At 38.7% G+C, this 15,099-nt stretch overlaps 1 protein-coding gene across 10 annotated transcripts in view; it reads left to right on the top strand.

The window, feature by feature from the left end:
- ntm (neurotrimin) overlaps positions 1 to 15,099 on the top strand; it is a 489,818-nt gene that overhangs the window by 462,510 nt on the left and 12,209 nt on the right. For 8 of the 10 annotated variants that reach the window (XM_082549226.1, XM_082549227.1, XM_082549229.1 and 5 more), the window contains 3 exons: positions 7,605 to 7,733; positions 11,655 to 11,775; positions 12,014 to 12,165. In XM_082549226.1, the coding sequence (XP_082405352.1) occupies positions 7,605 to 7,733; positions 11,655 to 11,775; positions 12,014 to 12,165 (402 nt within the window). Of the gene's footprint in view, positions 1 to 7,604; positions 7,734 to 11,654; positions 11,776 to 12,013; positions 12,166 to 14,747; positions 14,784 to 15,099 lie in introns of all 10 variants that reach the window. The other 2 variants (XM_082549231.1, XM_082549230.1) reach the window with 2 other exon arrangements.

A 15,099-nucleotide genomic window follows, 5' to 3' on the forward strand; every position in this document is an offset into this window, starting at 1 on the left:
GGTGGGTTCTCGACCCAGGCTGGGGTTGACTGGAGGCAAAAAAGCACAGAGATCAACACAATAGAAAACAAGCGAAGACAAATAACATTTGGGGGCTGATTTACCACTGAACAGTAGCAGACTGGTCCTTGAATACAGCAGAGGACTTTAGTTTGATGAGGAGCGCCTTGAGACAACTGTTGTTATGATTTGGTGCTATATTAATAAGATTCTATTGAATGTGCTTGGTTGAAGAGCAGGAAGCAGACTCCACCACATAGGGAGGAAAAATCCTGGCCAACTTAGACTCAAAGGGAAAACAGACTCCAAACATTAAGACTACCATGGACTATGGCATCTACAGTGTCTTTTCTTGTCCCTCTTTGTTTCCACCCAACCCCGACTATAACTGACTTTGTTTGACCCATAGTGGATTTCACTTTTTTAAATTATCTGTTTTTACATAATACTTGTATTGTAACTGATTAATTAATACAAAATTAATTAATTAATTAATTAATTAAAGGTAATTAAATTAAATCAAAGGTAATAATCGGATGTAAATGTTCTGGAGGCTGAATGATAGCTTGAATGATGAGAATACACAGGGTATAGCATTAGGGAGAAGATTAGAATTTTCAGTACTGAATGTCCCAATGTTCCATTGTATGTGCTGAGTGGCATTTTTCTATTATTACTTGCTTGCTAGACCAAAGAAAGCAAAGTATTGAAGTATTGGCCACCATTGGTCTATGACTCTATGTTTTAGCAACCTGCTGTTTAATTTGATTTACTTTTGGTTTCACTTCTGTCAATAGGAATCAGAAGGTTTTCCATTTCATATTACTTAACTTTAAAATTCAACCAATAGTAAAAGGAATGTGTCTGGTTGCCCAGATAAGCTCAAGATACAATTGGTCATGCACTACAATAGAATGTGCCTTTAAAGGAATATTTATTGGAGAGCATCATGCTTTTGAAAAGGAAAGAATTGTTGGTTAAAATGGTAAAAATGAAGTACAATGCCTTATTAGACCTTTCTCTTGACTGGTAAATCAATAACTAATGAAAGGAGGAGAAGATTTTCTTTTCCACTGTATTCAAAGGAGCTTGCAAAGAAAAGCGTCTGGACTTCTTTAAGTTGCTTGAAGACGTTTCACCTCTCATCCGAGAAGCTTCTTCAGTTCTAAGGTCAAATGGTCAAATGACCACTGTATTGTGGTCATAAACTGATAGTGGACAACTGGACCTAAAATAGGTTTTGCAGAAGAGTGGGTGCTCGCATCAACCTTTTGTAATATTTATTCATTTTAAGGGAAACTTGCAAATTAATCTGACTGGACACTTAAATGTACTTGTGAGACATGGGTCTGAAGCACTGTCATTGCTGGGAACTAATGAAATCTGATATAGTGGATCCAATGCTTTATTTCATTGCTGCTTAACTTTCTGCTCAACATCAGAAGGTTTTCACCTCTTAAAGGTACAGTCTATTAGTCAGTTAAAATAATAATAATAATGGATTGGATTTATATAGCGCTTTTCAAGGCACCCAAAGCGCTTTACAATACCACTATTCATTCACTCTCACATTCATACACTGGTGGAGGCAGCTACAGTTGTAGCCACAGCTGCCCTGGGGCAGACTGACAGAAGCGAGGCTGCCATATCGCGCCATCGGCCCCTCTGGCCACCACCAGTAGGCAAGTAGGGTAAAGTGTCTTGCCCGGGGACACAACGACCAGGACAGAGAGCCCAGGGATCGAACCGCCGACCTTCCGGTTACAGATGCGATTCCCAACCCTCTGAGCCACGGTCGCCCAAATACAGATGTGGCTAGGGATTTAAGAAGATTGGCCAAATTTTTTTTCAAGTATGCTGGGTCGAAAAGTACACATACATACATTTACAAATAGTATAGATTGTTTATATTGGTTATAGATTATTTATATTGGTGACTTAATACTTTGTGGTGTGGACCATGCATTCGTCACATATTTGGTTTATGCCAGGTTTCTTTTTTCTTATTTTGTTTTTGTCTTCACATCAAGTTTTCCAATCATGGAAAGATATATTTTTTTATAGACACAGCTCAGATAACAACTCTGATATCTGTTGAAAAGACTGTGTGTGTTTTGTGGCTAAACCTTCACTATGTCTGCTATCTCTTTGTAAAACACTGCTTTGACTGAGAATCTGTATGTAAAACAAAGAATTTTTCAGAGACAGCCCCATTAAAAAGCATTCTTTATTCTGTTCTTATCTCAGCACTCTTTATCATAAAAATGGATGCAATGACTGGTTGCTTATATTTATTTATCTATTCAAAATCAGTTTCTGAGAAGGTCCATTGAAATGCAAAATGAAGATCCTCTTTGCATGAATTAATAAAACTAGAATTTAGTGAGAGTGGACTGAATGAATGTATGGAATTTGTATCGGAGGAAAATATAAATAAACAAGCATCAGCTTGAGAAGCTGTTATTTTGATTTTTTTCAAGTAAGATAAAAGAAAATCCATCTAGTTTCACGTAGTTTTCTCTGAAATTGATCGAACTAAATTTTGTGGATTCTAGTTGGTATTTTTTATATACCATTTTGATATCCATTTTGGTTCCAGTATTTGACTGATAAGGGTGTTTACGATTAAGAATTGATAGAGTCGCAGTGCACAGTTGCTCGGACTAAAAGAGGCTTTGAGTAGAGAACAAAATGTCCCAGTCTATGCAGTTTGGACTATGCGGTCCAAACTGATACTGTTCCAGTATCTCCCACCTGCAATGAAACTTTTCTCCAGCCTTGGGCCTTTCAGTGTGAGGCCATCTATGGCAAGCACTCTGGGGTATAAATGAGTGAATATATAAAGATTCTCTCTCCCTGTATCTATCTGTGTGTGTGTGTGTGTGTGTGTGTGTGTGTGTGTGTGTGTGTGTGTGTGTGTTTGTCTGTGTGTGAGTGCGTAAAGATTGATGATTTCAGACTTGGACCAAGGCTCTCTTCGAGCCATAACCCAGCTCCCCCTCACCTTTGATAGATGGCTTTAGGGGCTTGTGGCAGATCAGAAGTGATCCTTGCTATCTTCCACAGACCACACAATCTGACTGCTAAATTTGTCTGCCTAGGCAATACCCAGAATGAAGGGGAAAATTAATGAATTTAACCAAGGTGCAATAAAGGTTTCCCAGATTTGCACAGCACTGGTTTGCTCAGAAAGAATAATTTAAAATTAAAGGAGAGTAGTCATAGTTTTTGACCTTTGTGAAACTGAAAGAAAAAACTTATCCACTTTAATATTTAAACACTACTATGAGCAGCTGAAATTGTTGTGTTTGTCACGTGCTTAGGATTTGATGAAAGGATATACTGTAAGAAGTGCAAGAAGTAAAGACCCTTTATGATTTGTTGGAGCTGGAGCATATTTCAGGTGGCATAGGGTGAGAGATGGAATACACCCTGGAAAGGTCACCAGTTTGACAGAACTAGCATAGAGACAGACAACCATTTATACTCACGTTCACGCCTACAGCCAAATTAGCCTGTTCACCGGTTAAACCACAGCCTGGTGGTTTGGTCTAGAACCAAACACATCTTCATTTAGCATCTACGTAGATGATAAAAAATGACAGCTTATATTACCGCATTTAAATTTTTATTAGACTTAATTGGTTTCATTCTTAACACTTTATGATAATTGGTTAGACACTGGACAATAAATTTCATTACAATAGAAGTCCTTCTGAACTAGGGCTGCCACAAACGATTATTTTGATAGTCGACTAGTCACTGATTATTTTTGCGATTAGTCGACTAATCAGATCATCATCCATTGGACGTAAAACGTACAGCTTATTGCACCAGCAGCATCTGCTCTTATATAACTATCATTAGCTTACAGCTTTAAGTGTGTAAGGTCTGTGCTAACTAAAAATAAAGACAAGATGATAGTTTATTAAATTTTAATGAAATTTGCAGATTGTTTCGGTGAAGTTTAATAAACTCCTTGCTATCTAAAATATAACGGGACACCGGAGTAAATTCTGGAGCATCTCACACTTCTGATAATCAGCTGTCTGCTTGACGTTTATTCAGCTGTGTAAAAACTATAACTTTAATCTCAGCCAAACCGATTTACTCAGGAACAAATAAAATACTAAAAAAAGCCAAACAATAACATTGTTAAGTTATCTAAGTGACTTATATATCATGTTTAACCTGAGTAGCGAAAGACGGCGGTGGGTTTGAAAACGATTTGCCGGGAGTCCGGTGTTCTCCCGGCTAGCAATGGAGCTAGTGGGTAACAGACGTCTCCGAAAATGTCGGAGCGCTTTTGAAAATATGTGGTGTCTTGATAAACTGAGCTGGTATTTGAGGTTTACACAGCTACATTCTCGCCTGAAAATATGTTAAAAGTTTATTTTGTGACCCAGAAAGAATAATAAGAGTAATATAAAACTAACTAGCTGCCGCCATTGTTGGAAACTGAGCTGGGCTGCGCTATGAATTCTGGGATACAGTTTCTTCTTCTTCGGGGTTTAACGGCAGCTGGCATCCTTGAACATGCAGTGCTGCCATCTTCTGTTTCAGTCCGTTATTACACTCTTAAATCCTGCTACTTATTCCTGCATCTTTTGTGATCTTACAAAGCTTCAAACGACGCGTCGACTATTAAATCAGTCGTCGACGATTTTGATAGTCGACGTAATCGTGACTAGTCGACTAATCGTGACAGCCCTATTCTGAACACACTTTAACTATATTTAAGGAGGTAATTCCTTCACTGTTATCTTTTCTTTAAGTTAAATTCAATTTTTATTTATAAAGCACCAAATCATAACAGTTACCTCAAGGTGCTTTACATTGCAAGGTAAAGAACCTACAATAATACAGAGAAAACAGGAAACCCAACAATCAGATGACCTTTTAACAGGGAGAAACCTCCATCAGATTGATGCTTAGGGAGAGGCTATCTGCTGCAACCATTTGGGTGTGAAGCGAGGAAGACAGCACATTACAATCCATGTGCCAACACAGTACCAAGCAGCTACTGAAATCTTTGCTCTCACCAAGGTGGAATATTTTCTTAATCGTGTTAGATCCTCTTTGGGTATGACTGTAGATGCTGTCTTCCCTTAAAAAGAAAGCAAGAAATCAGAGATGTTTGACTCCCTGGTATAACTCACAAATGTGCACAAAACAGATGGAGTAGAGGCAATGGCATTGCACTAATTTAGAAAATCTTCATTTGGACTCACAAATATATAAATATATAATATAAATAACCCCTCTGAGAAAAACAGGAACACCCCAGGTTTCTTTTCAGCACTTCAGCCAGGCTGATAAATAGTTGGAGCTCTGCTGAGCCAAGAAATTTTCTCACAAACTAAATTTACCCATTAGGGGAAAATTACTCACAACTCCCTCACAGATGTATCATTAAGTATAGCAACTTTTTAACAGCTGATATTTACTTAGACTCTTTCTCTCCTATTAATCTTTCTGAGTTAACTTCAATAATTTATTTTTCTAAAAGATCAGTGTGCCTCCTTGACCCTATTTCAATCAGACTGTTGAAATAAGTCTCACCATTCATTAGTGCTTCAATTTTAAATCTGATCCATCTATCGTTATTAACAGAAGACACACTAGAGTCTCTTAAGAGGGGAGTAATTAAGCCATTACTTGAAAAGACCTTACTTGATCTGTATTAGATAACTATAGTGATTTCTGACCTTTGTTTTATTTCAAAAAATGTTGAACAAGTAGTTATTAGTTTATTTTAAGTTTCACTCAAGTTTCACTCATCTTATGGTGTTGAACAGTGTGCTCATCCCCGTGTTTGTTCTTAGTGCAGCATTCAAAACTGATGACCAATATCTTACTACAGTGTGATTTGAATCATATCTGTCTGATAGATTCCAGTTTGTGTCTTCTTCATGCAGAAAAGTCAGTAATCGAGTTCTACAGAGTTCTGTGCTGGAACCAATTCTATTTATATTATACATGCTTCCACAGCATAATGTTATTAGAAAACACTGCATACCTTTTCTTTGAAATCCAGATGATACCCATCTTAAATTTCCTAGTCCTTAATTCAGGCAAAACATATCCAGTCCAAACATCCTGGACATTGAACATGAAACATGGTGTCTAACCAGATATGTAGTTTAGAGGGCATTACTTTGGCATCCAGTAACACTGATGAATCTTGGAATAATTTCTGGTCAAATATGTCCTTTAGCATGCACATTAAACAAATATGCCTGACTACAGACATATTGCATCATTCAATTTCAGCATCACTCTAAGACAAAATATTTGTCTTTTTTTTAGCAATAGTGTGCAAAAACTGGTAAATGCATTTATAACTTCCAGCATGGACAATTGTAATTTATTTTTGTCAGGGCACTCAAAAAGCTCCCTGAAAAGTCTTCACTTGATCATCTTGATTAACTCACCTCAGTGGAATTTGCAAAGTGGCTTTAACTGACACTGTAGTCTCTATTGGCAAATTCTATTATCCTCTTTTGAGAGAAAGCAGAAAGGGAACAAGAGGAGCATAAATGGAACGGAGTGGAACCCGTACACCTATGTGAGCTCTCTTGATACTCCACATCAGGTGAGTGTGTCACTGTGTGTCAGTGAGGCATTCTATCCTTAACAGCTTTCCCAGGTGCAATTCAATAATGTCCCCAAACCCAGCAAAGTGAATCCATGCACAGTTTATTACTGTCGCCTTCCAGCATCTTGGGAGGAAGCTTGAAGTCAATTATATCTTTTGTTCTTTATGTTGAGTGCTGTATTAAGTGTCTCTGTCAAGCATGTCAAATTGATACAATGAAAAAAAGTGTGGCTGGGATTTTGCCCTCTTCTTATTCTCACATCTCAGTAGTAGTCCCAGTGTGCTTGTACTCTTGAGAGGCACACACAAAAGTACAGAACATGAAAATTCTGACAGATGAGTGATAAAGAGTAGGCACCAAACAAAGCATTAATCACCAAATTCTGTAGCATCCTATGAAAAATGTTAAATCAAGAACTGGTCTTGGTCAAGAATTGGTACTACAGAGTGCTACAAGAAACATGAGAATAAGACAGACTTGCCATATTTACAAGTGCAGGTTTTGGCACATTGTATTAGAATTTGGCCTGTCACGCCCGATCAGGATCTGTCTTCATTCCTGCTGTTGCCAAAATCCACCCTTTCATTTTTGTCTACATATCCAATTTAGGGTCACAGGGCTAGCAATGAAAGGTGGAGAGGTGGGATACATCCTGGAAAGGTTGCAAGTTTGCTGCAGACAACTATTCACACTCATATTCACTCCAATAGTTGGAAATGAGCTTCTCTTTTTTTAGCAAAACAAATAGATTTTTTTTCTTTACAATTTTTGTTGCTGTGTATCGCATTTAAATGAAGCACAAATCAGTAGACTTAGGTGAATTATAGTTATAGTATACAACTGCAATGATCCATCAGCCCTTGTAATCAATATATTCCTTCTTCCCTTTTAAGGTGGCAGGCACACAGTTGGTGAAAATACTGAACATGGCCACAGCTGTTGACTTGTCACATTATCTCCAAATGACCCTCTTCAATCTCTCTCTCTCTCTGTGATCTTTCACAGGGGATCTGGTGTCAGATGATGAATACTTGGAAATCCCATCTATATCCAGACAGAAAGCAGGAACGTATGAATGCACAGCTGTCAATGATATTGACACAGACGTGCAGACTGTAGACATCACCGTCAACTGTGAGTCGGCTGCTAAATGTTTCAAAAATTCACACAAACGGTACTAAATTGTGCCACTTTTAATGGGACAATGTTGGATGGGTGATCATAGAAAAAATACAGTCTATTCTTGTGAACTGTGTGGATTTTTGTTTCACTATTTCAGTACCTATCAGACTGACATTGATCAAAATTCTGTAATATCTAATATATCCATCTTCTTCCATTTTTGATTCAGGGTTGAGCTGTCATAAATCAAGGGGCAGGGTACACCCTAGACAGTTCACAAATATGTTGCAAGGCTAGAATGTCTGTCTGTCTCTATGTGTTCATAGAGACAGACAGACATTCTAGCAACTTACAATCCAGTTTCTTCAGCACATTCCTTTTCTGTCCAATTTTAGTTATTGGTGACATTGATTCTTTATGATAATGTTTTGTTTGGTTTTGTGATGTCATGTGCACATCGCTTCTACTTTTTTCACCACAATACCTGTATTCTGATGTGTTGTTGGGTCCAGCAGTCATCAAGGACTAATATAGAATAATTTGTATCACTTTCCTGCTGATTTGGATGGAAGAAGATAAAAAAAAGATTTATCCGATACAGCAGCATTAGATAAATAGTAGTATCAGTAATAATCTATTTGAATTTTTCAAATTACCAGTATTTGTTTGAAACTATATTTGACCATTTAACATTTTTACATTTATATTTTCCTTTTCTCGTTCTAGTTTTTTCTCTCTCACCTCCTCGATTTCTACTCTCCTCCTCATCTCCATTTCATCTTCTTCCTCCTCACCTGAAGCCTCACTCCTAAACTGAAGAATATGAAATTGTTTATTTATTTTTGACATTTTCCCAGTTGGTTTATCATGAGCGTATCAGGCATGTGACCCTCCTGTCTCCATACAGCTGACAAACAACATGTTATAAGCTAACATTACCCCAGATAATTTTAGAAACTAGTATCTTAAATCTCTTTAAGTACTTTCTCTTTGATAAAAAGTTTTAATACATTGTCACATCACATTTATTTTTTAAGTGTGAGGATACGCTCATTAGATCCACTTAAAACACATTTTCAGTAACAGAGGCAAAAACAGAAAAATATGAATATCATTAACAATTTACCTGTATGACAGAGTATTAGCGACACAATAAAAAAAAGTACACAATAAGTTTCCGATACGGCATCCGTGGTAGTTTGCCTTCTTGAAACATCAACTGTAATCTCCATATTTTGATTTTTTTTCTTGAAAAAGTATTTCAGCTTTTTTGCTTGTTACCCATCTTGACCCAGATACTCAGACACATACCCAGATACTTGGATCATAAAATTACAGACCCCTAGGCAGAAATGTTTTCTGGGCCCTAGCCGACTTGTTTTGAGGATAAGATTTCTTTCTGCAATAATCAGACATATTGATAGTACACAGAATAGTTTGAAATGCAAAGGCTGTATCTTTGAGAAAAAAGTTATAAACACAACACAACTTTACTAATGTCATGGGTTGCTCTGAGGATCCACTCGCAGGACTCCGGAGTTGTGTTTTAAAAGAGACTGTTTATTTACAAGATCTTCACCAAGTGTATTTACAGACAGTGCGAGGATAGTGCTATATACAAGATGTGAGAGGCAGGGTTCCAGGGCTCCAGGGAAAACAGGGGAATCACACACGCGCTCACTACAACCTCTCTCTCCGCTAGTGACCAGTCACTCCTTCCACACTCCACACAGGGAAACATGGGGACGGGTCCGGGGAATCTAGAACACAGAGACACATGTTAACTTTCTGAGACGGAGGCACGGGAAACTTGGGCTCGACATGTACTGACTAGAGTCTTCACAACAATCCAGTGTTGAACAGCTGACCTCCTCCCTCTAAAATACCAGTTGGTCTGATGAGGCCCAGGTGTTCCCAATCCAGGAAGGCGTGGGCCGAGGGCGTGAACCCACCATGATTTCAGCCCTGGCAAAACAGGAGAGAGAGGGAGAGAGGGGGAGAGAGAGATAGAAAAGGAGAGCCAGGAGTGGGGAGATTATGATCAGTGCCTTGCCGATCCCGCAGGTCGTGACAGCTAAATCCTCTAAAGTAACTTACATTAAATTAAAAAGGATGAAAATACTGTTTAATTAAAGTTTTTGCATGCACACCTGTTATCATCTTACTCCCTCATTCTCTCTCTCTGTCTGTCTGTTTTCCTTATGATCTTCTCATCTTTTACCTCCTTTCAACAATTCTTGCCATTGCCACAGTCTTGCTCCCAGATGAATGTTGAAGAAATAACAGAAATATTTCCTGTAAACTTGCTTTTTGGGTTATGAGGAAAGCCTGGCTTCTTCATTTAGAGCCATTCAAACCTTTGGGTCATAGATTTACCTTAATTGTGAGCTGCTAACCACAAGATTAGCTTGCATGGCAGTGGCATCTACTAGCTAGTTGACTTAGGGAGAGATCACAATGTAGATGAAAAAGGGAGAGATAGAATCTAGACTACTGTATTTAAATAAAGACTACTGTATTTGGCCAATTTTTATAATAAAAAATATCATATCTACTTTTTGATAATTTGTGGTTTAAGATTGCATTCCCATAATGCCCACCGGACAATCTGGCCCAGAAAATACTGATAAGCATCCAAACTTTTGTAGGGCTTCAGATCTCGTATAATTGATTTGCTGGTGATAACATAATTATATAAATCATGTAGAGGGACAGTGCCAGATTTGCACAGCATCAGTAAACACACTGAAGAAGTTCAGTAAACATCCATCTTTAGCCCCAGTTTGCCCAATTTATGCACATTATGAGCAATATGCTCCCCATGAATGTGTTTTATTTCCTCTGAGACAGTATATATACTTTTGTTTACTATACTATAGTTGCCATAGTTTGCTTCAGCTACATAATGTATAATGTTACTTCACGTGTCATGATAAATTACATGTCTGCACACCTCAAAACTTTCTCTAATCATAAAAGCTTTTCCATCTGCAGAACAACTACCCAGAACTACTGATTTGGTTGGAGTTTTTTTATGATCACATTATGATTTCTGACTCGGTTATAAGTTGAAGCCTGTGACCTTTATCTACAGGATTTTATTTATTATTACTACTACTACATGATTGGCTGACTGGGGTTAGGGTTAGGGTTAGAGGTATGTGTTCTGGAAGTATGCGCTATTTTAAATGAAAGATACGTTCAAATTAGAACTACTTTGTTATTAAATTAACCTATATCTAATAATAGTCTAATGCATGTAGCATGGTTAATTTACCTTTTTCTGTTTAATTGTGTGTAAATTAGCTGATTTTCAGGAAATTAATCTGCAACCTTAATCATTGGTTCATTTGTCAAACCTAAATACCAAATGCTATATAAATCATTAGCACTTAGTAATAATGATTGATGTTGCTTTTTGGCCTATTTGACAAAAAACTGATTTTGTGGCATTGAATTATACTTTATTATCACAAGTGGCATTTTCATTGTTTTCCTTTATTTTTGCAGTACAAGTTATTATTCATATTGTCTGTGTGTAGTTATCATTTTTAGTTACCACAGAGAGCCCTGAAATCAAAGCAAGTTTGAAAGGCCCATGAGCAGTAGCTGACTACTTGGGCACAGTTGCCTATATTTTGGACATACAGCTAACAACTATTATTTATATTATAATATCTCTATGATACAGAGGTAAGAAATTGATCATTAAAACCTGAACAGTTATTTTCTTCACATCATACTCTAACACTATGCAGTTTCAACACTGTACTAAGTATTATGTATAATTTGAATGATATTATCTGTTCACTTGTAGTTGTGGCATAGAGTCAAGACAGGAAAATGCCATGACCTCTGTCTCCTGCTTATCAATGCTTGTGCTGCCGTTTACTCCCACACACAACATCCCTGTGTGTTTCTGTCTGGTTGTAGATGCTCCAGCTGTGTCAGAGGGCAGAGATGTTGGAGTGACACTGGGCCAGAGAGGAGTGCTGGAGTGTGAGGCTGATGCAGTGCCTGAGGCAGATTTTGAATGGTACAAAGATAACAGAAGGTAATTGGTCTTACATTTGCATTTTAAATAGGCAAATTAAAGGTATGTGAATATGTGCGTGTGCCTTTGTGTGTGTGTGTGTGTGTGTGTGTGCACACAAGTTACTGATGGTTAATGATTTGCTGTGAAATTTATAGTCCCAATACTATCTAAACTGATTTTTTTTTTAAAAAGTGTGGGAAAAAAAAGTCAAAAAGAAAACATGAATGATATGATTTGATATTTTTCACTCATTTAGGATCTTTAATGACTTTGATGGTATGGAGATTGTCAGTACTGGATTAGGATCAAAGCTGACCTTCTTTAATGTGTCTGATGGAGATTATGGCAACTACACCTGTGTTGCCATCAACACACTTGGGAGTTCAAATACAAGCTTCCTTCTGTTTGGTAAGTACATTTATGATACTTGACAACAGGAACTATAACTAAGATTGTGTAATATGTTAGATTTGTACAAACGTTGTTGTATGCAGTCATTTTATTTTGATGTTTAGTTGCTGCATTCGACCGTGTCCCTAGGGGTGTCCTGTGAGAGGTGCTACGGGAGTATGGGGTGTCTGGCCCATTGTTACGGGCCATTCGATCCCTATACAACCATTGCAAGAGCTTGGTTCACATTGCCGGCAATAAGTCGGATTCGTTCCCGGTGGGTAATGGGCTCTGCCAGGGCTGGCCTTTGTCACCGATTCTGTTCATAATTTTTATGGACAGGATTTCTAGGCGCAGCCAAGTGGCGGAGGGCTTTCACTTAGGTGGCCTCAGAATCTCATCTCTGCTTTTCGCAGATGATGTGGTTCTGTTGGCTTCATCGGGTGATGGCCTCCAGCTCGCACTGGAATGAGGATTAGCACATCCAAATCTGAGGCCATGGTTCTCAGCCGGAAAAGGGTGGAGTGCCCACTCCGGGTCGGGGATTAGTTCCTGCCCCAAGTGGAGGCGTTCAAGTATCTTGGGGTCTTGTTCGCGATTGATGGGAGAAGGGAGCCGGAGATCGACAGGCGGATTACTGATGCGGACGCTGCACCGGTCCGTCGTGGAGAAGAGAGAGCTGAGTGTAAAAACGAAGCTCTCAATTTACCGGTCGATCTACATCCTTACCCTCACCTATGGCCACAAGCTGTGGGTACTGACCAAAAGAACAAATGAGCTTCGTCCGAAGGTTGGCTGGCCTCTCCTTTAGAGATAAGGTGAGAAGTTCAGCCATCCGGGAGGGGCTCAGAGTAGAGCCGCTGCTCCTCCAAATCGAAAGGAGCCAGCTGAGGTGGTTCGGGCATCTGACAAGGATGCCTCCTGGGCGCCTCCTGGGTGAGGTGTTCCAGGTATGTCCCACCGGGAGGAGGCCCCGGGGCAGACCCAGGACATGCTGGAGAGATTATATCTCTCGGCTGGCCTGGGAATGCCTTGGTGTTCCCCCGGATAAGCTAGAGGAGGTGGCTGGGGAGAGGGAGGTCTGGGCTTCTCTGCTTAGGCTGCTGCCCCTGCGACCCAGCCCCGGATAAAGCGGAAGAAGATGGATGGATGGATAGTTGCTGCTAATCAGGTCACTCTTGCAGTGGTCCTCATTATCACTAAGCTGGGTATTTAATCACTGTCACATGTAGTGACCAGAATTGCACTCTACAGCCCAAGATGGTACTTGTTGTGCTGCTGTGGAGCCTCTCAAACCAGAACCTGCAGCCAGTGGAGAATTTTTTATGTACTGTACATTGAGCTCACCAAGGCTGCAAAGCAGAATAAGTCACCGAATACAGTCCAAGACGGTTTCATTAACCAAGTACTACCCTGGGTGCATGTCTTTAACTTCACTATCTCCACTGTTCTGTCCTCTGTGAAGTTATAAATCTCACCAGAAAAATTTGAGAAGTGGAGAGTTGCATCTTATTTTGAAAATGTATTGGATTCACTGTGCTGTTCCTGTGTCTGACATCATGTCCTCTTCATCTGCTCTGCTTATTTAATATGGCTTCCATCAAAAATAAGGCCAAAATATAGTCAGTGAGTGAATAGCCACTTCTGGGACTAGACTGATAAACGTTTTGTTGGCATGTTTAAGTCTATTTTTTGGCTAAAGTTCTAATTTGTATAATTTGTTAGATCCCAGGTTAGGCTTTGTTTGTTTGTTTAGTCATGATAATATATGTGTAATATTATACAGCAAATTAAGGGGACTGCTGAGCATACACCCTCGTGTGCACAATCATGGCTTATTTGTGTGTGTGGCTCCTGAGTTCTCTGCTCACACACAAGGAAAATAATTAGAATTGAATAGAATAATCCTTTAATTGTCCCACAAGGGGAAATTTGGTTGTAACAGCAGCCAAAAAGACACATATACAAACAAACAGTACACTGGACACGGAACAGAAACATACACAATTTTTCTTACATATTTACATTAAGGACAGTGGTTACTATATACAGAGAGTACTGTACAGTTATTAAATTAAATAAAAATAACTACAGGTAAGAGGCAAACCAGGTTGTAGTGCGAATTGCGTGGTAATAAATACCTGTGCTATACATATAAGTCTATAGAACTCTTGGAAATCAGTTAAGCCTGTGTCAAGCCTGTGTGAGCTTTAAATACACTGTTCTCATGTAAGCATTAAAATTCTTTCTGAAATCATACTGCCATGTCTGAATAAAGCCTTAAAAATTATTTATATGACAGACGGCCATTCAAATAATAATAAAAAAAAACCCTTACACATCTGATGGAAGGTCCTTGTTACATATTGCATTGTTAAAGGGTCTTTATTTGGAGAGTGCACAGATGTTTGCTGTTCTTAAAATTTTGATAAAATTACTTTATTTGTGGTACTTAAGACAAAGCATTTTGCCTTTAGGGCCCCACCGTTGCTTTTATGCGTTGCTGCTGTTTTGTCAGTTGAACTACCTGAAACTGATATCATTATGTTGCTTTTCTGTTTCTGACACGTTGCTCTGTTCAATTTGTTTCCCTGGTGTAGTGGTAATTGAACCCACTAGCTCAACACTTTTGCAAGGTTAGTATTCAACACCAGCATGAACGTCAGCTGTCGAGGATCAATAGTATTAATTGCATGCTGGAGCCTGTGGAACATTGCCATTTTCACAATTGTAAGTTAGGCTGCATTAGAATTTCAGAGACGATGAGTCTCTGCTACATTTGAAAAAAAGTGAAATCATTTGTCTTGGCTTTTTGAACCAGTCAAAATTGCACTTTAACCCTCTGTGGTTTTATTGAATTGACATGTTAGAGTTCTTGTGTGGTATGCAGGATCTCTGAGGACGGTGAGCAGCAAAGGAAAGTGACATATGCAAATCTGTGAAAATGGTCAA

The sequence above is a fragment of the Aulonocara stuartgranti genome (assembly GCF_965226115.1).
Source record: "Aulonocara stuartgranti genome assembly, chromosome: 10".
Taxonomy (NCBI): Eukaryota; Metazoa; Chordata; class Actinopteri; order Cichliformes; family Cichlidae; genus Aulonocara; species Aulonocara stuartgranti.